The 22,856-nt window shown below is 39.3% G+C and overlaps 6 protein-coding genes across 6 annotated transcripts; 2 read left to right on the top strand and 4 right to left on the bottom strand.

The window, feature by feature from the left end:
- Positions 1 to 415: 415 nt before the first annotated feature.
- Positions 416 to 1,198, top strand: PKNH_0912500 (conserved protein, unknown function; the record flags this gene model as incomplete). The annotated part of the gene is made up of 3 exons (XM_002259112.1): positions 416 to 674; positions 843 to 939; positions 1,102 to 1,198. The coding sequence occupies 3 exons, from the start codon at positions 416 to 418 to the stop codon at positions 1,196 to 1,198; spliced, it is 453 nt and encodes a 150-aa protein (XP_002259148.1).
- Positions 1,199 to 1,559: 361 nt separating this feature from the next.
- Positions 1,560 to 4,025, bottom strand: PKNH_0912600 (conserved protein, unknown function; the record flags this gene model as incomplete). Its single annotated transcript, XM_039114043.1, has 13 exons — positions 1,560 to 1,582; positions 1,761 to 1,862; positions 1,983 to 2,083; positions 2,218 to 2,258; positions 2,370 to 2,391; positions 2,498 to 2,563; positions 2,656 to 2,701; positions 2,825 to 2,857; positions 3,003 to 3,080; positions 3,207 to 3,276; positions 3,450 to 3,512; positions 3,612 to 3,751; positions 3,890 to 4,025. 13 exons carry the CDS (start codon positions 4,023 to 4,025, stop codon positions 1,560 to 1,562), a joined length of 921 nt encoding a protein of 306 aa, XP_038969672.1.
- A 3,251-nt stretch (positions 4,026 to 7,276) lies between these two features.
- PKNH_0912700 (SET domain-containing protein 7, putative) lies at positions 7,277 to 10,785 on the top strand (the record flags this gene model as incomplete). The annotated part of the gene is made up of 7 exons (XM_002259114.2): positions 7,277 to 7,391; positions 7,664 to 9,034; positions 9,175 to 9,330; positions 9,536 to 9,640; positions 9,807 to 10,248; positions 10,452 to 10,539; positions 10,726 to 10,785. The coding sequence occupies 7 exons, from the start codon at positions 7,277 to 7,279 to the stop codon at positions 10,783 to 10,785; spliced, it is 2,337 nt and encodes a 778-aa protein (XP_002259150.2).
- Positions 10,786 to 11,794: 1,009 nt separating this feature from the next.
- On the bottom strand, positions 11,795 to 13,228 carry PKNH_0912800 (falcipain-like protein; the record flags this gene model as incomplete). The annotated part of the gene is made up of 1 exon (XM_002259115.1): positions 11,795 to 13,228. The coding sequence occupies one exon, from the start codon at positions 13,226 to 13,228 to the stop codon at positions 11,795 to 11,797; it is 1,434 nt and encodes a 477-aa protein (XP_002259151.1).
- Positions 13,229 to 16,061: 2,833 nt separating this feature from the next.
- Positions 16,062 to 17,549, bottom strand: PKNH_0912900 (falcipain-like protein; the record flags this gene model as incomplete). The annotated part of the gene is made up of 1 exon (XM_002259116.1): positions 16,062 to 17,549. One exon carries the CDS (start codon positions 17,547 to 17,549, stop codon positions 16,062 to 16,064), a length of 1,488 nt encoding a protein of 495 aa, XP_002259152.1.
- Positions 17,550 to 19,837: 2,288 nt separating this feature from the next.
- Positions 19,838 to 21,277, bottom strand: PKNH_0913000 (falcipain-like protein; the record flags this gene model as incomplete). Its single annotated transcript, XM_002259117.1, has 1 exon — positions 19,838 to 21,277. The coding sequence occupies one exon, from the start codon at positions 21,275 to 21,277 to the stop codon at positions 19,838 to 19,840; it is 1,440 nt and encodes a 479-aa protein (XP_002259153.1).
- Between the last annotated feature and the right edge of the window lie 1,579 nt (positions 21,278 to 22,856).

The raw sequence follows: 22,856 nt of genomic DNA on the forward strand, positions 1-22,856 counted from the left end.
CATCCTTTCGCCCAGTTCGTTTGTAATTTTTTACCCTGAGATGCTACTTTTTAGTGCACACTTCCCCGTTTGTGTTTGTGTTAGTGCTTTTTTTTTTTTTTTTTTTTTTTTTTTCTGTGCGATTTGTGTGCCTGCCGTTGGGAAGGTTACCTTACCTAAGGAGTTATTTGTAACAAACATTTTGTGGCCCATTTGGGTAGCTTAGCCAAATGCTGTTCTATCGACCCTTCTTCTTTTTTTTTCTCCCCTTCTCTATCGCATGGCCCCTTTAAAATGGCATCGTTACACAGGGAAAAATCGTGTGAAAGAAAAACAACTGCGTAAAAATATGCACTCATTGGCGTAATCCCGAATGTACGTGTGAACAGCCAATCTGCTTAGCGCAGGAATTCTCTCAAAAGAGCATTTTATAATAATGGGCGTTGTGAAACATATATTTGAGAATGACCAAGTGAGGCTTCTAAAGAACATCGGCACTTTTGCTGAAACCCTCTCCACCCTAAGTTCCGTCCCAAGCTTTAAAAAGTTTATCTTCACTAAATATGGCACGAACTATGATAGGGTTATGCAAAATTGCCGCAGGAGCAGCATCCTGATCTTTCGCGCCAATGAATATTTAAGAAAGTTAATAGAGTCAATATCGGTTGTGTTTTGGAAAGGCCGGAAATGGAAAGGTTACACCTCGGAGGGAGCGCTCGGTGAAGCGCCCACCCATCAAGAATAAAAAAAAAAAAAAAAATAATAAAAAAAAAAGGCAAAATCCCTAAGACACATTACATTAAAAAGAGGGGGAGAGGAAAAAAAAAATGGCCATTCTACACACACTAATTACACCCTTTTAGGCACGTACTGGCCAAGCAAATGGAAATGGTACCACCGACATGGCTACTGGGCCACTCGAAAAAAACTACTCAGCTTTGACAAGTATAGGCCCTACAGGTGAGCACATGGAGCAGTTAGGAAGGAGATACAACTGAGATGAGAAAGAATGCATTGTCATATGGGGGGAAAGTCCAACATACATTTTTCTGTGAGTAAAGACACGCGTTCGTTAACTACGCCCCCTCTTTTCATTTTAACTTGTTTCACTTCACTGAACAGGTATCACGAAGTTAAGGGGCACGGAAAGCCGAAGCTTCAATTCTGGCAGGACCACTCCTATTATAGACCCCTCAAGCAGACTACGAAGTTTTGGTGACAAGGATGGCGATTGAAGGAGGGCCAACTCAATCCCCAATGTGAACTCCCTAGTTGAACAAAAAAAACGGAAGGAACTTGACGTTTTTCAAAGTCCAGTGCACCATTTTATGTACATGTACATGTGTGTGTGATGTATGTCCATTTTTGAAAAATCCCCTTCCAATTTCTACCCCTCAAAAGGAGGAAAAACAAAGCGACCTATATATCAACGAAGGGGAAACAAAATGATGGACCCCTTACTAAAGGAAAAAAAAAAAAAAAAAAAAAAAAAAAAAAAGACTTTGGTCATTTTTGCGCAAACAAAAAACAATTTAAAAAAAAAAAAAAAAAAAAAGAAAGGCTAAATGGTTAAATTAATTTCAAATGGTGTATCCTCCTTCAACTGAATAGAAAATAAATAAATGGACAAATGGTCGACATGGAAAAAAAGTGCTACAAATAATTCAGCAGAACAAATCAACTGCATGGAACTCCCAAAAAAAAGGAATGTTCATGTTTTAGAGAGAACCGTGCGATTATTCTGTTCTCATTTTATCCTTCCCCAGCGCGACAATGCTTACCCGCTGTGTATCCTCCGATTAAACTGGACGGCGCGGCTCCTTCTCGCATTTTCAGAATGTGCCTATCTGAGTTTCGAACCCTAGATTGCCTTGGCATGATAACTGTCAAGTAGGGGATGGGGGGCACAAAAATAGTTCTCATTGGGGAAGATTTAATGAGAAATACGTAGATGCACTTATTTAAACATGTGTATATTTTTTTTTCTGTTTTCTGCGGCTCACCATTTACGTGACCGTAAGAACCCGTTTTGATATCAGCCAGGTCTGACACCACAGGTAGATCCGTCAGTAGGGTAAGTATGGATCCACACAGCCATCTGTTCCTATGGTGAAATGTTGTATCGATGTGGCGGTGTATCGGTGTGGAGATGTAGCGCGTTAATGTTAATCCCTCCCATCGGGAGAATTTTCAACTGCGCTTGCTGTCTGCGTTCAATCCTTCCCCTTCAGATGGTACCTATCCGAGGTTGATTCTCTTTGAAGCATAATGAGTGTGGCCTGCGTCCAGAGCACAATAAGAGGCGTAATTCATTAGAGAGATAAATCTTGCGAAAGGTGTGGGGAGAAGAAAAAAAAAAAGTCGTCATTCGGCATGTGCGCCACTTCTACCATTGGTGTCCCAAGCTTCTTCCTATCAAGAAGTATGTATGTGATACAGTAGATATTTGTTTGTTTTTTTCTTTTTTTTGGACAAGGCGCATAATTCGTCTAGTGCCCCTTGCGTACTCGGATCTTACATCAGGTGCCTATTTTCAAACGCGGATGCCAAGGTCTTCAGCCTAGACAGGGCCCGGACGGCTAGTCTGTGAACGTGGTAAAAAGGGGTTGAAATCATATGGAGTAATCTGCCTTCGTACTGTAACATGTGTAGGAAACAAATTCCTTTCTCAGTTACCTTCCCCCGGCCAAGACTCTCGCGGTTAAAGAGGTTATGTCCTTTGCTGATGAGAAAAAATAAAAAAAAAAAAAAAAAAAAAAGAGGTAGTTGGAAATTGTATCATGTCATTTCTATGCTTCTTCTAATTAAAAAAAAAAAATCCTATCGGTAGTTTTCCCGTTCTAACCATCCTGATAGACCCGCTTAATATCCTCTAGAGCTGAGCAATTTTTTTTTTTTTTACAAAAATAAAAACCCATGTCATGTACATAAAAATACATCTCTCTGTTATGTTCACGATCATTTATATAATCGAAAAAAAATGGAATTTCTCCCATGATGAGGAACACCTATTTTCCTTATACCATCAAGTATGCACAACATTTGTTCTTTCAAATTTTGTACAGCTCTACATGCGTCAACATCGGGGAGATTTTCAACACCTGTGGGGATGTTAAACGGGGATAGCGTCGATTGTGTTGTTAGGAGAAGATTTTTTTTTTTTTCTTTGCGTATGTTTATGCCCATATGAAGACATCTGCTTAGTCCTGTGGAGTGTCTTTTTTAACCTAGCGATTCTAACGTGTGTTTGCTTATGCTGGACAAATTAATCATTTCAGCTAGCCACGGGGGGATGTCCTAAAAGGAAGAATGAACAGATTTATGTGGAAACAAAAATCGAAATTATTTTCCATTAAATGGTGCATGTTCAAAGGGGGGACAGGTGCGCGCAGATATACAGAACGTGGGTTGGAGAGATGGCGGAGTTATATTTCACCCCGTTATTGTAGGTACGCAAAAAAGGGAGTTACATAGTTCTCCTGGTGTTTTATATAGATATTCTCGGATTGTGGGTACGGGAATTTTGCTTTGTTCTGTGAACAGAAGAAGAGAAAAGGAGTAAATACTCACATTGGTCCCCATTTTGCACTATGCTAAAAAGGTCAGATGCTAGCTAAAGTGTGTAGTTGTACTGTGATATCTTTCAGTTCGTCCGCGTCTTCCTTCATTTCTGTTTCTATTTCACTGTCGCCATCTTCCTGGGGGGGATTAGCGTGCTGGTACTTTCGCAACCCTAAGTTGAGCTTCCGCTCGGTGGGCAAGTCTACTGGGCCTGAGGAGGGACGAGGAAAAAAAAAAAATAAGTAACTCAACGAGTGGAAAAGCTATTTAAAATGAAATACTCCTCAACTCGAAGTATCCATTTTTTTTTCTCCTTTTTCTCATTTTTTCTTTTTTTCGCAATTCATACCATTAGGCACATCGGTAACCCCACTTACCTGAGGCGCACCTCTGCTTATTTTTATGCTGAAACTGTTTCGAATGAAACACAATTCTACAAACATAAAACAAGTAAGAAAACTCCAAATTTTAAGATGAAGATTCATTTTTCTTTTTCTTTTTTTTTTTCAAATGGGAAAATAAAAGACATAAAGCGTTTTCGTTATGTTTGTTCTGTGTGTAGAGGGAAACAATATAGACGATGACATATTGGGCTTCAAATGAGAGATGCTTCCTTAAATGATGGGAAACTTTTCATATGGCGGTAAAACATGAAATGCGTTGTTGTGCCTTTTGCTGCTTCACACATGGATGTGTGTACATAATATGGCCCATTTCAATTTTCCCCTTTTTAATTCTTTTTTTTTTTTTTTTTTTTTTTTTTTTTTATTCGGACAAATAAATAATGTGTACGTACCAGGTTAATGCGACAACGGATGGGAACTTTGCTCATTATAGGGATAGGCATGCCTTTTAAAAGTGTAGCGATTTTGCCTTTTTCCCCTCGGTGTGTATTATTCATGCGGAGGAAAAGGATTCAGTCAAAAATGGGAAAAAAATAAAGCACTCTTATGAACGCTCATTGCACAAAACATTATTCCTGTGTGACACTGACAAGAGGTGGTCTACCTTCCAGAAATTCACTTTGGTCAAAAGGAAGAAGACCATTTTCAATCACTTTTTTGGTGTTTCTTCCCTTTTTGTAACATTTTCTTAATAAAGGAGGGTAAAACAAAATGGTGTTCTTTTCTCTGTTTTGTTTTTCCACAACACTGTGTACCTTTTGTGCCCCCGCTTTTGTTCCTTCGCAAAAAAAAAATCACTGTTTTCCCACGTTTTGGTGGAGAGAACATTTTCATAACTACGTAATAGAGGGGAGGGGGAATGGAAGGAAGACAAATGCAAATGCGAACATTCCCATGTTCATATAAGAGGCTGCAACGTTACGCTAGGTATGGAAGTTATACACTGCTGGGGGGCGAAATAAATTTCGCTGGAAAAGTTTAACCATTGGGGAAATGCCCACTGAGGGATGTAATTAATTAAACCCTTTACCAGGTCAGCCTTCTTTCTCTTTCACTTGTTCCTTCTTTAATTCAATGATGTGATTTTAAGAGTGACATCTTCTCTGGTGGAAGCGAGTGAGTGGCGCAAATGGACTCAGTGGACAGGTAGGTGAACTACACAAAAGGTTTTTATGTTTGTGTTTGCATTTGTGGCGCCTCCTCTGCGTGGTTATCTTCCCCTCCAAACGTGTTCCCCCATAAATCAAACGTGAAACCACACCCGTATTTTATTTTCCGCAAAAGGAGTCACCTCCGTTGCCTAGCCCTTGGCCCGCTTACATGCTGCACTTCCCCACAGAAATTTTACATACGTGTATTAATTTTTGCATGCGACCTTTTTTTTCCCTTCACCGAATGGGAAAAAAAAAAAAAAAAAAAAAAAAAAAAAAAAAAAAAAAAAAAAAACTTTTGGGGAAATTATTCCCTCCCTCCCCAAGTGGACATTTAACAAAAATTAAAAAAAAAAAAAAAAAAAGAAGAAGAAGAAAAATTGAAACCGTCACAAATACGCAAATGATTGGTACACGTCTTTGTCCACTTCAAATGCGCACACGTACACACATACGTGCACGCGTATTGGTGACATAAGTTGTTTCTGCTCATATGGACCATTTGTCCCCCTCATTAACTACCGCAATTTTCCATTAATTTTCCGTTTGCCCATAAAAAAAAAAAAAAAAGGCGCATTTAACACGTTTCTTTTTTTTTTTTTTTTTTTTTTTTTTTTTGTTTCGCTCCTAACATGTAGCAAATGTTAAGCGGCCAAAGTGCTAAAAGAAGAAGAATACGAGTCAACTGTAGAAATGCGAAGTTGCGTTCGTATGTTAACGTCCACTTGGCTGTGTAAATAAATATATGTATATATATATATATATTTTTTTTTTTTTTCCCGATTTGTGTGGACATTCGCGTGTTTCTATTTCCGCCTAACCACATGTTCGTGTTTCTTCGCCCGTTTGTATTTATGCCCATGCATTGCTTCCCCCTTGATGAAATGGCTGTGAACAGCTAAGCGGGTGGAATGTGTTCGGTACACATGGACACATGTGTACATATATGAATTAAAAATTTGCGTATGTAAATCCGTCCTCCTGTTTATACATTAACACATCGTAACTCCTCTTTGACAGTACATGATATAGACAAGTCGCTCCGGTTGCAAGATTGTCGCGGGCGCAATTTGGTGAACGCTATTCCAGCACGAATTGGCGGTGGGCACCTACGCGCGTCGACTAAGTCCGCGTGTTTATGGACCTAGGTGTGCTCTTTCGTTTGTGCAGTTGTCTCTGTTTTTCTTTTTTCTTTTTTTTTTTTTGTTGTTGTTCTTTTTCTTTGTACTTTTCTTTCGTTTTTTTTTCTTTTTTTTTTTTTTTCTTTTTTTTTGTGATTTTTTTTTTCTCTACATACACAGGCGTAAACGTGCCTCCATCCGACTCGCACCATTGATTCAAACTGTTTTTAAAGGTGCTGCGTTTCCTTGTTCACTTGTTTGATTGCTTGTTGTTTAGAGTTTATTTGAAACTATTCATTTTGTGTCTCCTCATCCCAGTGCTGCTCCCCCTCTCCATGAAAATTGGGAATTTGTGCCTTCCCGAATGCACAGACGACAATGCATACATCTACATCCCCCTTACCCGTTTTGTCACTTACTCACCTATCGGAGGAGAACAAATCAAGAAACGTTCCCCACCTCATCTGTGTAGTTACAAAATAAGATAGCTGTTCATAAGTTACGCATACATATGTGCCCCCACGAATGTATGCAAACAGAAGTTGTTAAGTGTGATTTAGGCTTCTGCACCATGTCGAACTACCAAGTTGTTAACTCAAAAGGAAAAAAAAAAAATAATAATAAATAATAAAAATAAATGTTCCCTACTCATCTCAGCATTTTAGATTCTCATAAAATTGGGGTACATGTTTTCCCTGCACCTCCTTTTATTTCATTTTACTTCATTTTATTTTATTCTATTTGTTTTGACTAGCTTGGCAAACCCTCGCACACAATTCATGTGATAGTGTTGTGGCGAGCTGATGATTTTGCAGAGATTACTACTTCATTTGTCCTTCTAAACATTTGTACCTCCTCGAGCGAAGTAATGGTCCTCTGAGTTTCCCTCCTGCCACGACATAATAAAGTGTGTTCTGTCGCGGAGAGGGAAAAAAAAAAAAAAAAAAAAAAAAAAAAAAAAAAAAAACAGCTAGCTTAGAACTCGATCAAAAAGCTAATTGTGTACAAATAGTTAAAAAAAAAAAAAAAAAAAAAAGGAAGACGAAGAGGAAGATACAATATGGAGACAATTCTTAGGAGACTCAGAAGATCCAGTCGGAAAAAAAAAAAAATGGTAGAAGTTGACACAGTTGACGAGGGAGATTGGGCCCATGCGGAGACGCTCGATTTGGAAGGTACTCCCCCATTGCATCTATCTCTTACTGAATATATATTTGTCTGAATTTCAGGACAATATATACCCCCCCCCCCCCCCCTCTCCTCCTCCCCGTGCGTAATAGCATTGGTGTGTGTTTTTGTGCACCATCCTTTTGCCACACACAAAAAAAGGGGAGAGTTTTACTCCAAGTCATCGCAGTGGCACCAGCCAGACACAAAAAATGAACTCTCCTTTTAGCAGGAATAGATACACTTTGAATCACCGTTTTCTTTTTCCATCCATTTACAGGAGACACATATGGCTACCCCGATAAGAAGGAAAAAAAAAGTGTTAGGAAAAACGAACTTGAAAATGAAAAGCGACAAGACACCTCGGACGACGTTTATACATATCATGATGAATTGGGGGGTGGTAGTAGTCAGGCGATGGGAAAATATCTCACGAGATCCTTTTCACGAGCAAATGGAAACGTAACAAATGGGAGCACCGATTTTGCGAACGAGTACTACATAAAGAAGAAGAGAGGCGAAAGACATGGACACACCAACGGGGGAGAGTACGATCGTGATAACACACTGGAATATGAAGTTAGCCGCAAAAAGGGTGCCACCAGACATGCGCATCTACAGTTTAAAAAATATGCAGGCGAAACGAAGGAGTTCTCGGAGGTCGATGAAGAGGTGGAGTCTTATCCCGAGGTGGACATGGATGCCATGCATGAGGAGCTGTCCCAGGGGGGCGTTTACGACCAGGAGGAGCAGCATGAGTATGTAGAGGAGGAGGAAGAAGAAGAAGAAGAGTACGCTTACAATGAAGCCGACGTGAAAGACGAATATGCTGAAGAGGGGGTTGACGAATATGCAGAGGAATATGCAGATGCATATGTAGATGAAGAGGCTTACGAGGAATTCCCTGACAAAGTAGCCGACGAAGAGGCGGACGGACCGCCTGACGAAGTGGATGAGGAGGAACTCCCTGACGTGGACGGAGGCGCCAACTCCATGCACCAGCGCGAAAGGCGCAAAAGTTGCATGAACCAAGTGCAAGTCCGGCAGCAGAAGAAAACGATGCCGGATGAACATGAAGGAACAAGCGTCGGAGACAGAAAAACCACAGACACACTGGAAGAATTAGAGGGGAACGAGGAATACGTAGAGGAAAACCTAGAAGTATATAACAATGAGCAGATAGATGAACAAGTAGAGATTGCACACGTTAAAGGAAAAGGCAGATGTATGTTTACAAGGAAAGAATTAGAAGCAGGGAGCATTATATTTGTGGAGAAACCGTTGATAATTATTACCCCCGATCTGAATGAAGACCTATGGACCTATTTAAATAAATTGAACAATGAAGAATGTTTCGAGCTACCGCTCAAGTGGCATTATGCTGCATTATGCACCATTACGACACTTAATGATAGTGACTTGAAGGCTTGTATTGATAAGTGGATTCCTGAACCCGACAGGGATGCAGATGCAGATGTATTCAACGTGTTAAATAAGGTGTGCGATAAAAAGATCGCCAAAAATGGGAAAGTACAATATTTTTTTATGAAAAAATTGATAGACCCGAAAATATACGATAGGATCATACAGGTGTGGCACTACAATGCCTTTGGCCATCACACAGACAACGAGGGACTGGTTCTGTACAACCGTAAGTGAATGCTCTGTTATCGGTGCGATGGTCATCGTTACTGCACCTTTGCACACCAGAGGGGAGGATCTCTTTTTATTTCCCCCGTTTTGTTGCCCTGTTTCCATTTCCCCCGTTTTTCTTCCCCGCTTCCCCGATAGGCATTTCCATGCTCGCGCACAGCTGCAACTCGACTGCCTGCTGGCACTACGGAACCAACGACAGCTTTGTCTTGCGCGCCAGAGTGAAGCTAGCCGTGGGCGACGAGCTAACCATATCATACCTCGGAGATGACGACTTGTACAAATCTTCCAATAGTAAGGGGATCACATCGAGCGAGCAGCTTTTCGCATGTGAAAAAAGTGCATGTGTGATCCATTTACGTTTTCGTCACGGGAAGAGGATACTTCAAATGATGTGTCTTCCCTATCGAATCATCCTTGCACTTGACACACTCTCCTCTCCTCTCCTCCCCTTTTTTTTTTTTTTTTTTTTTTTTTTTTTTTTCTTCCCCGTCCACAGTAAGAAGAGAAAAGCTTACCAACTGGTTATTCGTTTGCATGTGCAGCAGATGTACAAATCCGATTGATAAGTCAAGGGGGTTCAAATGTTCCATGTGCGGCGTAGGTATGGGCAGACACACTGCTTCTGTTTCCACGTACAGTGTCCATCATGACTGAGAGCAGGGCTAACGAGTGTCCACTGCATGAACAGTTCCGCTGTGCGAACCGTCACCCATGTGCCCCAAATTACACATACCATATTTTACGCCAACCTAACAATCACAACACAGGGACCTTCTTCATCAAGAGCGAGTACGATGACGAAATTCCCATAGTGACCAAATGCAGCATCTGCGAGTCGGAAATATCAGAATCCACGGCATATGAGTACATCGAGTACGAGAAAAGTTACATAGAGAGGTTGCAGGACACAGACAAAACAGATCTCCCAGATGCACTAGCCGTGTACGTACAGGCAGAAAAAATATTTACACAACACTGGATTATGTACCAATTGTACACAATTCTTTTTGAGGGGTATAGAGACGCATGCAAATGGGAAAAGGCTATATATTACCAAACGCAGCGAATAAAATATGCTGTGGACGTCATTCCAAGAGCAAATTATGTTCTGGCTTGGTTGTACGAGGAACTCGGGGAAGTTCACGCGAACTCCATAAGCACTGATATTTTGCAGTCGGAAAGGGATTTTACTATTTCTTATGAGGAGAAGTAAGTGATGGAGGGAGAGAAAAGGGGGGCTGAATTTTTTTGTAGATCTCTGAATGATTGCACCTGTTAGTGTAGTGTGCGAGAGCACATAACTGGAGGATCCTCAACAGAAGTGCTAATCTTTACTTGCTTGTTCTGTTTGACTTCCTCCTTTTACACCCATGCCCACCTCCTTTTTTTTTTTTTTTTTTCTTTTTTTGCAGGAAGCGAATTTGCTCGTATTTCCTCAAGTCCATCCATCTGCTGGAAATCCTCTGTGGGTATTCCCACGACTACCTGAAGGATTCATTAGTAAGCACGTAGTGAGGCACTGAGTGGACTGTGTTCTGTTATAACTCGCATCCCACGTAAAGGTGGCTAGTTGTGTCCTCTCCTGAAGGAATTTCCCCACGGAGCGTGTACATTTGGAGTAACCACTATTATGTGCACTTTTTTTTTTTTTTTTTTTTTTTCCTCTCTCTCTCTCTTTCACAACAGAACAAATACTACCGCATTGACAGTTTAACAAGCACGGATGCTCCGCAAATCGAAGAATAGCTAAATGGGGAGGGGCGGCGAAAAGCCCTATACGTGTCTAACAGTTTCTCTCGCACTCTCAGAAATAGTTCATGTGTACACCTGTGTTTGGGGAGTATCCCACGAGAGCAGAGACTTAACCCGAGTCATCCATCCGTTCGGAGTTACGCAACAGCATAAGAACCCCTGCGCATGAGCATGCTTGCCACATTGGGGGGTGGGGATAAACAAAAAAGACAGCACGCGTCCCCCTTCTATCAAGTTGACGGTCAAAGGGAAAGAAGCAAACAAGCTGTGTAACGTACAAATCCCACACTTGTCAATTTAACACCGCGTTCTTGTTCCTTTGTTCAGTTTTTTAATTTTTTTTAATTGTTTCTCATATTTTAGCGCGCGCGCAGCACAACGCATAGCGCGTCTTTTCGTCGTTTGTTATTGGCGGTTTCGTCACCGCATATTTGTCACTTTGCCTCTTTCCCATTTTGTTCCTGTTAGTCTAATCTCTGTTTGTTTGTTTGTTTGTTTGTTTGTTTGATTCTTTTTTTTTTTTTCTACTATGTGTCTATTCATTTACAACGTTAAAAAAAAAAAAAAAAAAAAAAAAAAAAAAAAAAAAAAAAAAAAAAAAAAACTCGAAAAAAATTATCAATCGCGGAAAACTACTCAAAAATAGCAGAAAAAAAAGTCAGCAAAAAGTTACATCCAGAACGGAAACTGTGAACATGGAGATGCGGTGTAGCGCAGAATACGGGTATAATTTTTTTTTTTTTTTTTTTTTTTTTTTTCGTTTTCTCAATATACCATTTTCTGGTGAGAAGAATACAATGCTTGGAGTTAACCCTGTAATCACTACATGGGGGGGAAAACGATAGATATGCTACATAAAGCAAATGTATCCAGACGCGCTTTTCACAGAATAGCTACTACATTATATGCCTTCTTCAGTTACACAAAAATGGGGAACAATATTTGCTAGCATAGTGAAGGAAACGTTGAGCATTTACAGTTGGCTAGATACACGTTTCCGCACCTAGTCAAGCAGGGGGACATATGCATCGGTCATGTTGTTGGTCTTTTTCAAACCCAACTCGTCCGTCTCAATTCTCATGAATCCTTTTTCACCCCACGAAACTCCCCAGGAGTTTTTAATAATGTAATAGTAATGTTTCTCATTAGCATTTAATTCACTGTTGAAAGTTTCCTCCACACCATAACCCACAATCATAACTTCATGGTTTGGTTCTTCTGTACAGTCGGAAGTGAAGATTCCCTCCTGGTAGTAGTAGAAGTCGTCATTCACAGTCAGTCCCAAAGTTAGAGGTCCAAGGAACTGAATAGCCTCTTTATATTTGTCCTCAGGAATGCTAACGTAACTTTTGATGGTGTATTTTTCTTTGCATTTACGGATTTCACATGTACGAGGTTTGAATCCAACGTAGGGATATTCGCTTTCGGAGCACAAATACCCTAAGTCAATTATATCATCAAAAGCAGAGGAAGCTAAACCACCATAGCAGCCAAAGTTTTTATCAGAACAATCTACCAATTCTTGTTCACTTATTAATATGTGTTGATTTTTTCGAATGGCGTACTGGGATTCCACAGCCCCTACAGCTCCAAAGGCCCAGCATGAACCACATAAGTCTTGATTTTTTATTTCGCTCACTGCGTTGTGTTCTCGCCAGTCATACTTCTCATTGTCGACCACAGCATCTGCGGGTTTGTATTTCTTTAATACATCATCGTAATTACTCACGTGGGGTGAATTGCCAATTTTTCTAGTTAAGTCAAATCGTAAAGTTAGCATGGTCTTTCGGAACTCCTCAAAGCTCATGTCACTGTACTGGTTTGTTCCTTTTTTGTACAAAACATTTTCTTTATTATTGTGTGCATTTATTTTTGCTAAATTTTCTACAAAGGATAAATATCTCTGTTGCATTTCATCTGGAGTTTGATATTTTTTTCCATGCTCTTTAATAAAAAGATAGAATGAATTTACATTTTCCAAATTCGTCATCAAAAATCTGGAGTCCGCAAAATTGATATCCACTATTTTCTTTCCATTTTTTAAATTTCCAAAACGTTTTCTGAAATTTTCTTCACTCTTTTCATTTTTGTCCACAAAGGAAATCAATTCGTTGGATGGTTTTTGTTCCTGGAGATTTCCTTCCTTATCATATGAAGCAACCAGTTCGGTTAACTTGGAAATAATAAATTTTTTTCCTCCTGGACTTTTCAACAAAGTGTTAATAATCATATCATCGTTATTGTTATCATCATTTGTTTTTTCTGTTCGTGTAAAGTAAAATGCCGAACCTGCTACAAGGCATATAGCTGCAACGGACAAAACATAAAGGAACCTTTTTTTCCCCTTGTCCTTTCGACCACCAAACGATTTCTCCATAAATAGTTCCTTCTCCGGTTTATGAGAACTATCGTTCGAATACTCCATGTGATATTCCATTTTCTTCTCACGAAAGGGACAGTTAGAGGCGTCAATTCACAAATAAATGAAACTTAAATGAAATATAAATATATAGCTTTATATATATATATATGTACTCCCGTAAATATATACAATAAAGCTAACCCTCGGGGCTTCACCCTATAATCGTGTGAGTTCAAAACTTTCCTCTTCTTTTCAGTGTTTAATGCGAAAAAACGCGTTCGGTCCAGCTTTTTTTTTCTTTTTTTTTTTTTTTTTTTCCCTTTTGATAAAAAACTGCTGAACAGCTAGCTAAATGGACACTCACAGACACTTAAAAAATACAAAAAAAAAAAAAAAAAAAAAAAAGATCTTCCTGCTCTAGGTTATTTCATTCAACCTCAAAAGTGTAGCTTTTGCAAACTTCACCAAAAAAAAAAAAAGTGCGGTAAAAAATGTATTACTGTTTCAAATGAGAATTCAATTTTTGGCTATCTTTTAGCATATGTTCAGGAAAAAAAAAAAAAAGGGAGGCGCAAATTAGGGGGAGGATTTGCATGCCTCCTGTGGGCATTGAAAAATGGGTAAGGAACGATATAAAGGTGCAGTTTACATTTGTGTTCCCGTGCTCTGTATTCTGTTCTTTTGCACTTTTCCTCGTAGTGTCACACGCTGATCCCTCACATGAGAGGGAGGAAAAAAAAAAGGAGCCGTGTAGTTTTCTACCAAAAAAACGCCTACTAGGAAAAAAAAAAAAAAAAAAAGGAAATTTGAAAAAAGTTCAATTTTTTTCCAAAGGCTACAAAAATCCACTGAGTTTATTCTCAGTCACTGCTACTTTCCTTCCCCTTCATAGGGTTCGATCATTCATATGTTTCTTTATCATTTTATGGTTCACTTGTTTTCTCACTTGTTTGCTCACTTGTTTGCTCACTTATTTACTCATTTATTTACGCACTTATGATTCCCCTTTTTTTTTAACTTGTTTGCCTTACTTATTTTCCACTACACGTTTCCGCTCTCATTTTTTTTTTTTTTTGGGGGAAAACGCACCCCCATACTAACACACGAGGGAAGCGAACGAGCTTGCGTCTTTGGGCTATTCCCCGCGTCCCCCCCTGGAGCAATCCCCAGCAAGAGGTCAAATGGGAAAATTTACCCACTGGCCTTTCGGGACTGCTCACCCACGCGATTACCTTCTTGTATGGTCAGCTGAGCTGAGACAAATCCGTCTGGCATACCCGTCGAATGTAACTAATATAATAAACATGTACCAGTGTGCACGCATCGCCATCCGAAAGGTATTAACCTCGGTGAAGTACACATTTTCTTGTCCCACAATGCATACAAAGCTGCCAAGGGGCCATACTCCACTACATGGACTTATTTTTACAATTTTGCAAATCGAGCAGTAGGCACATTTTTATAGCTCAACCCAACCCTAATGTTTACATTTCAAGGGGGAAGTAAACCATATGTGCGTGTGCGCTTCCTTCTATCCTCTTTGTAAAAAAAAAAAAAAAAAAAGAATGAACATATATTTTTTGCGACTATTTGGAGTGCAGAAAGTGTAACCTCGATGAACTATGACAAAGGGGGGGGGAAGACTGCTCTGTCAGTGGAGGCACAGACGTACGTCCACAAAATTACTGCACACGAACGGTTCAGCGGACAGCCGCGCATACGTCAGAGGGGGAAAAAAATCACACGCCGATTAGGCATCAACAGAATTATTGATGTGGTGCAACTCCGCTTGAAAAGCACGCCAAGGCAATAAGAAAAATTTGGATACACCCCTTGAAGGTATTTTCATATCAGTTCGATAAAGCAAAAAGGAGGAAAAAAAAAAAAAAAAGAAAAAAAAAAAAAAAAAAAGCGGCGTCTTAAACATGAAAACACTGAATTATCCCACAGTGGTTTTTATTTCCGTTCCTTCCTGAGCAATCCGTCAGTTCCCTTGAGGTCCATTCACTTATCAGGCATGTCCTGGTTGGCGCCGCACCAACAAAACAATTTTGTGTGAATGTCCCTACAACCCATGGGAATTGGATGAAATGCTCATGTTTTCCATACATAAAATTTGGTCGTGTGTCCTCCTCGTCTTGGTGAGGTGCAAACAACAAGTGGACACACATTACCGCTAAAGCGGCTGCCCTCTGTTTTACCTGTGAAAAGACGCCTAAGTCTGTGCGCTCGGAGGAGTAAATCTTGGGCAAATGATCGACCAGGAAAAGGTTTTTTTTTTTTTTTTTTTATTTTATTTTACAAAAAGGAGAAATTGAATGGCCTCTGTTCGGCACTTTTTTTAGATGTGCTAAAATGTTATGAACGGTTCATAGATTTTTAATATTTTAATTTCTCAACTCTTTAATTCTTTAATTTTTTTTTTCCATCAGAAAAATTTCCCCCTTAGCAGCCAAAATGGGGCCAAATAAATCCAGCCATTTTGCTTCATTAAGGAGGAACCCTCAATACACGAACGGACACACATGTGCTCCTTTTTTCTTTACATGACCCTCTGCGGTATATCATAATTATTAAAAGGGCACGGGAATAGTTATCAAAAATGGGTGTGCGTGTGAGCAAGTACGGAAAGGGCATAGAGGGAGAAAAATAATATTTCCACAATAGGTGCCCCATAAAATGTTAAGATGGGTACACCTTAAAATGATCAAGGACGGTGAATGTTAAGTATTCCGCGAGAATGCGCCGACTGCAGATCCGAATATCCTCCTTTATGGGGGTGGGGGAGGGAGGGAGTAAGACATATCCGATTTATGATCAAAAAAGTTCGAACTATATGCAGGCGTGTGTAAATGTGATGCAAGGGTGGCACATGGTCCCTACTTCCTGTGTGTTCTGTACGTGAGGGTTAAATTTCTTCAATTAAAGCAACGTAGGCCTCCTCACCCAGGTCACAAGTTTTCAGCAATCCGAACTCATCCGTTTGAATCTTCATGTATCCATTTTCTCCCCATTTCTCTCCCCAAGAATTTCTGAGCAAATAGTAGTAGCGTTTCTCATACTGTCGGCTCATAGCATCATACATTGCTTCCATTCCGTAGCCAACAAGGATGACGGCGTGGTTAGGGGAGATTGAACATGAACCATCAAAGAGGCCTCCCTCGTAGTAGGTAAAATCATCATTTGCATTAATGCTTACACTTATGGGACCTAAAAATTTTATTGCTTCTTTAAATCTAACTTGGGGTACCTCCACGTAGGCTGTTACCTTATACTTCTTTTTGCATCTGTCAATGTAGCAAAGTTCTGGTGTTGTATCTACATAGGGATATTCCTTTCCTTTGCAAAGTCCTCCCATTTCAATCATGTCCTCAAAAGCACGAGGGATGAGACCTCCATCACAGCCATTATTTTTGAAGGAGCAATCTACCATTTCTTGTTCACTGAGGGAAACTAATTCATTTTTTCTAATTGCGTATTGCGACTCGACAACTCCTACTGTACTGAATGCCCAGCAGGCACCACAGTTCTTTTGGTCCTTCACAGGGGTTACAGCGTTTAATTCTCTCCAGTCATGTTTTAGGTAATCGAAGGTGCCATCTTTTGGTTTGTATTTATGAATTACGTCGTCGTAACTGATGAATCGTGTGGATTTTAAACCATTTGATTTAAAGTCGAAAGTTTTTAAGGTCAAATATTTTTTTTCAAATTCTTCAAAGGACATATCTCCAAAACGATTCATTCCTTTTTTGTACGAAACATTTTCTTTATTATTGTGTGCATTTATTTTTGCCAAATTTTCTACAAAGGATAAATATCTATGTTGCATTTCATCTGGAGTTTGATATTTTTTTCCATGCTCTTTAATAAAAAGATAGAATGAATTTACATTTTCCAAATTAGTCATCAAAAATTTTGCGTCAATTAGAGGGTTCTGTAGGTACGCTTGGGGTACAGTTTGTACCTCAGTTGCATTCATCCTGTAAGGACCAACACTGCAATTATTTCCTGCGCATTTGTTACTCTTTGCAAAGCGTTTAAAAATGCCTCCATTCTGAGTGGAGGTGTTTTCCTTATCCTTGCTATACGTTGATATTAACTCCTGCACTTTGGATGCTATAAATTTTTTTCCATTTTTGCTCTTTAGTAAAAAGTTTATTACGTAATCATCGTCTACATTGTCGGCAATTTGGTACGTAATACCTCCATCAGTATTTGAGGTTCTGGTGAAGTAAAATGCGGAGCACACGAATATGCAGATGGCCGAGACGGACAGGAGGATGAGGCTGTTTTTTTTCTTCCTCAAAAAGGTTTTATCAATGTATCCTTGTCCCAGGAAGGTCTTCTTTTCCGCGTTTATAGGTTCCTGGGTATTGTACTGCACGTGGTATTCCATGATGGTAAAAGGGCGATGTGGCGGTAGGAAATTGGTGGAAAGGGGAATCAGCGGGCGGTGGCGCAAAAGCGGAGCAGCAGTCGCGAACAGGTATCCACAATACGGGTGCGCCCTTCTATTTAACTGATGTCGACTTTAGGCTCTCAATGGAGCGATCGTCAAAACGGGAACAAAACGAGGAAAAAAAAAAAAAAAAAAAAAAAAAAAATTAGAATGAACGAAGAACGAAACTGGAAAAGGGGAAATCATAAAATTTATATAATATAAAGTAAATAAGCCCCAGAAAAAAAAAAAAAAAAAAAAAAAAAGGAAAAAAAAAAAAAAGGAAAAAAAAAAAAAAGAAGAAAGGAATATGACAGAAAAAAGGAGAACGGGAAAAGGCCCTACTAAAAACCCTACAAAGAAAAAAGTGCAACTTGCTCTTTTTTTCTCTTTTTTTTTTCCCCCAAATAAATTTCTTCTGCATTAAAGTGGTAGTTAAAAGTTGTTCCATAAAAAGAGAGAAACAAAAGTGGTGCGCAAAAAAAAAAAAAAATAAAAACAAAAAAAAAAAACCTTACCCCACGTTCCTTTCTCGTTGACCATGCGATAATATTTTTACAGATTTATATTTATTCGGAGAAACTGCGACGAGATTTTTGAGTGAAGGAATTTTCTCCTTGTTTATTTTTCTTCTTGCCTGTACAGGATAGGTGCGGCAACGACCTTTATCGACTGTTGCTCTACATCCTATGTACACAATTTAAAAGGTACAACTTGAGCAACTAATTTTTTTCACCCTAAAAATGAAAGAAAAGGGGCATTTTAAGATTTCTGCCAAAGAATAATTTATTTCGGTGTGTGGAGGAGGGACAAAACAGTCGCTTGGGTGATTTACTCCAGCAGTTCTTGGGGCCAAGGAGGACGAAGGTATAGAAAAGAAGAGCATATGCATAAGCACAGCACAGAGGTAGTAGTGCACATGTTTTCACATGCGCTCTTTCGCGGGGCCCCAAATTTTTTCTCCCAGGTGCAGACGACAAAGTTGTATGTTGCGTTCATCCCTGAGGAATTAAAACTCCTTCTTTTTTTTTTTTTTTACGACGGCATTTTCATTTATTCCTTCTGCCGCCGCACATTGAAATTTCAGGTGCGAACAAAAAAAAAAAAAAAAAAAAAAAAAAAAAAAGAGGTGCAGTTAGAGTAATGTACCCACAACGGATCATAATACATCCCGCACAATCACATAATATCCGGTGTAAGATAATTTCCCCTCATCCTTTGTAACATGAAAAAAAAAAAAAAAAATCTAGCGCAGCTTATCAAAATGGCATACGGGAAAAAGTAAATGGGTCACATTTTACCGCACAAAATTTTGGAATAATTTTTCCTTGCACCTCAGTTAATTGAACTTAAAAGAAGTAGCAAGAAGGGGGACGCTTCACAGGACTTAGCCGCGCCCATGGGCACATTTCCTCTCCGCATTGATATGTTCACCTTGTAAGGAATAGTGAGGAAGGGGTGTGTCCATTACCCGCCGTGTAGAGCCAGCCAACTCTGTCATAAGCACATCACTCCTGGGGATCCTCCCGCTCCATGCGCTCCAAAAATCGACAACGTAAACTTTCTTTCTTTTTATCATTCTCATAATCGTACAGTTAGGACGTTTTCCCTTTTACGGAGAAAAAAAAAAAAAAAAAAAAAAAAAAAAAACCTACAAGCATATGATGCTTTTTCATGAAGGGGTATACAACAAGGTTATATATATAAATTGCACATGACATTTTAAAGAGGGTTTTATTTATTAATTGACCCCTTTGTAAATGGCATATGACCGGATCTCAGCGGAAGAACAAAAATATATATATATATATGTATAGAGAGCGGGAAAGAATAAACGGGTGAAAGCAAGAATGAGGGACGGAATAACCCTTGCGAGGAGGGGGCAAAAACTCGGAGAGTGTTCAAAACGAATGAACAACTGGCGGAAACGCGCTGGGGTTCCGTGTGCGCAGAAAATGGCGCACAGACGCACGAGTGGATTCCCCACAAGGGGAAAAATCTGTCTCACAGAAATTCTATCAGCTCCGATATGCTGTAAATGAACTCCTATCCATTGAAGCGGTGCCGAGCGTATTTTTTTTTTCTGGCGAAACTATCCTGGGAGTACCCATCAACAGGTGGGGCTACGATCTATTAAATGTGCAATCGCCATCGCGAACAAGCATCAACCTGCATAGCACAGAATCCGCGCAACAGGCGGACGACGCGACATGGATTTTCTTTCCCCTTCTTCCTCACAAAAACCCTTACTCCACGAGGACACCGAAGGCTTCCAGGCCAAGGAGACAGGGCTTTCTGTACCCATTTATGTCGGTCTCCATACGAATGAATCCTCTTTCACCCCACGAAACTCCCCAGGAGTTTTTAATAATGTAATAGTAGCGCTTCCTGGTAGTATTCATATCAGAGTCGTACACATCTTCAGCTCCAAAACCGACAAGAATGACGGCATGGTTCGTCGTACGGCCACATTCCCCGTTAAATATACCTCCCTGGTAAAAAGCAAAATCATCACTTACAGCTATATTCACACTTATGGGTCCAAGATACCTAACAGCCTCTTTAAATTTGAATTCAGGAATTTCAAAGAAGCTATTAATTTTGTACTTCCTATCACACATATCATATTTGCATTTTTCTGGAACTTCTCCTACATATGGATAAGCTTCAGTTGAGCACAGTCCTTTCATTTCAATGATGTCCTCAAGGGCACGGGGGATGAAACCTCCATCGCAGCCATTGTTTTGTAAGGAGCAATCTACCATTTGTTGCTCGCTTATGGATACTAATTCGTTTTTCCTGATTAAATATTGTGATTCAACCACTCCTACTGTGCTAAATGCCCAGCAAGATCCGCAATCCCCTTGGTCCTTCACAGGAGTAACACCTCTGTGTAGTCTCCAATCGTATTTAGTATGATCGAACTTATCATCCTTTGGCTTGTACCTGTTAATTACGTCATCGTAGCTGATCAATTGTGTAGATTTTAAACCATTTGATTTAAAGTCGAAGGTTTTTAAGGTCAAATATTTTTTTTCAAATTCTTCAAAGGACATATCTCCAAAACGATTCATTCCTTTTTTGTACGAAACATTTTCTTTATTATTGTGTGCATTTATTTTTGCTAAATTTTCTACAAAAGATAAATATCTCTGTTGCATTTCATCTGGTGTTTGATATTTCTTTCCATGTTCTTTTATAAAAAGATAGAATGAATTTACATTTTCCAAATTCGTCATCAAAAATCTGGAGTCGGCAAAATTGATATCCACAATTTTCTTTCCATTTTTTAAATTTCCAAAACGTTTTCTGAAATTTTCTTCACTCTTTTCATTTCTGTCCACAAAAGAAATCAATTCGTTGGATGGTTTCTGCTCCTGGAGGTTTCCTTCCTTATCATATGAAGCAACCAGTTCGGTTAACTTGGAAATAATAAATTTTTTTCCTCCTGGACTTTTCAACAAAGTGTTAATAATCACATCATCGCTATTGTTATCATCATTTGTTTTTTCTGTTCGTGTAAAGTAAAATGCAGAACCTGCTACAAGGCATATAGCTGCAACGGACAAAACATAAAGGAATCTCCTCCTTCCTTTTCCATTTGTTTGATTATACGAGTTCTGTACAAAAGCCTCCTTCTCAGATTTAGCAGAATCGTTAGAAGTATATTCAACCTGATACTCCATCGTTCAAAAAAAGGAAGAAATGGAAAGAAAAGAAAAAAAAAAAAAAAAACACTTCGATTTGATGCGAAGTTTTTACCCGATGTGGTATTGTATATAATTCTACTTTTCTCTATAATTGGAGGGGGTTAATAGAAAAAAACTTCCCTCAAGGCTGAAAGGATATGTGGCGGGGATGCGCAAATGTGAGCTTAAGAGAGCGCCTACAAACTCGGGAAAATGTTCAGAGGAAGAGACTCTCCCTACGTTTGCGAAAATTAGCGCGTAGAGTCAAGCGCAGCAAGTGAAGAGGTCAGCGATTGCTGATACGGGTTTCAGATATTGAGATGTTTAGATGTTAATATATTAACATGTTAGGGAACTGAAAATGGAAATAACAATAATCGAAAAAATAAAATTTAAAATTTAATGTTCAAGTGAAAATAAATGTAAAAGCGAAAATAAAAGTAAAAAAAGTGAGCTTAAAAATAAAGGTATAAAAAAAAAAAAAAAAAAAAAACGCCGAAACAAAAACACCCGCGTGAAAATATAAACAAATAGAAACCGATTTGGCACATCACGAAGTAGGAAGAGAAGCTTGCTCAATTTGATACGTGTAAAAGAGAAAAGTTGCACGTGCAGGAAAGAAGTGATAATTTTGAGTCGGTGACTCCAAGTGCGCGATTCGAACCTGCGAAGCTTGTGACTACTAAATTTAAAAAAAAAAAAAAAAAAAAAAAAAAAAAAAAAAAATATACATGTATATGTATATGTATATGTATATGTATATGTATACAACAACAGATTGGAGTTAAACAATAGGTCAAGAATAATTGTCGCGGTTTTAACTCCCTGGCGGGGTAAACGCTCCTAAAACTGGCATTACACATGGCAATACGTAGAGCGAAGTAACGACCCTCCGGATGGACCTTCTAAGTGTATGTGCTCAAAATGATGTGTACCTTTTCCCCCCCCCGGGGGTGGCTACACCGGGCACATATGCACGAGCAGTGGGGAAAATACCTCCGGTGCAAAATCTCTCGTTGGATGTATATACGCACATATTCTTCCCATCATATATCTAGGAACATTTCCATTGTTCTGATCTTCTTCACATACATGCGCGTCCGGGAGGTCGGAAAGAGCAGTGATTTCTTACACCCTTACACTTCCGTTCTTATTGCCACGCCCAGAAAGCGAAGACAAATGGCTTACTATGCAAGAAAAATAAAAGTTACGCAACGTGCAGGGGGGGCACGATATAGGATGAACGAGGGAGATAAACAACTCTCTTTTAACCGTGCACACAACGGAAAAAAGAAATTTATAAGAGGAACGGAGACGAAAGGGGCATATAATCCAGTGAGGCATAAAAACGGAAACTTCCTTCTTTTTTTTCCTTCTCTTCATGTTGCATGCATCACCCTGCGATGTGATATTTCACATGCTGTCCAGCTATGCACCACTCCGCTGATGGGCATCCGGGCATAGACCAAAGATTTTTTCAAAAAAAAAAAAAAAAAAGGCACTTCAATAGAAAAATGTAAACTCCCAAAAAATGACTGCCTACTTTTTAGATCCTACATAATCATATCGCCTATGC

This window comes from Plasmodium knowlesi, assembly GCF_000006355.2.
Source record: "Plasmodium knowlesi strain H genome assembly, chromosome: 9".
In the NCBI taxonomy this organism is placed as follows: Eukaryota; Apicomplexa; class Aconoidasida; order Haemosporida; family Plasmodiidae; genus Plasmodium; species Plasmodium knowlesi.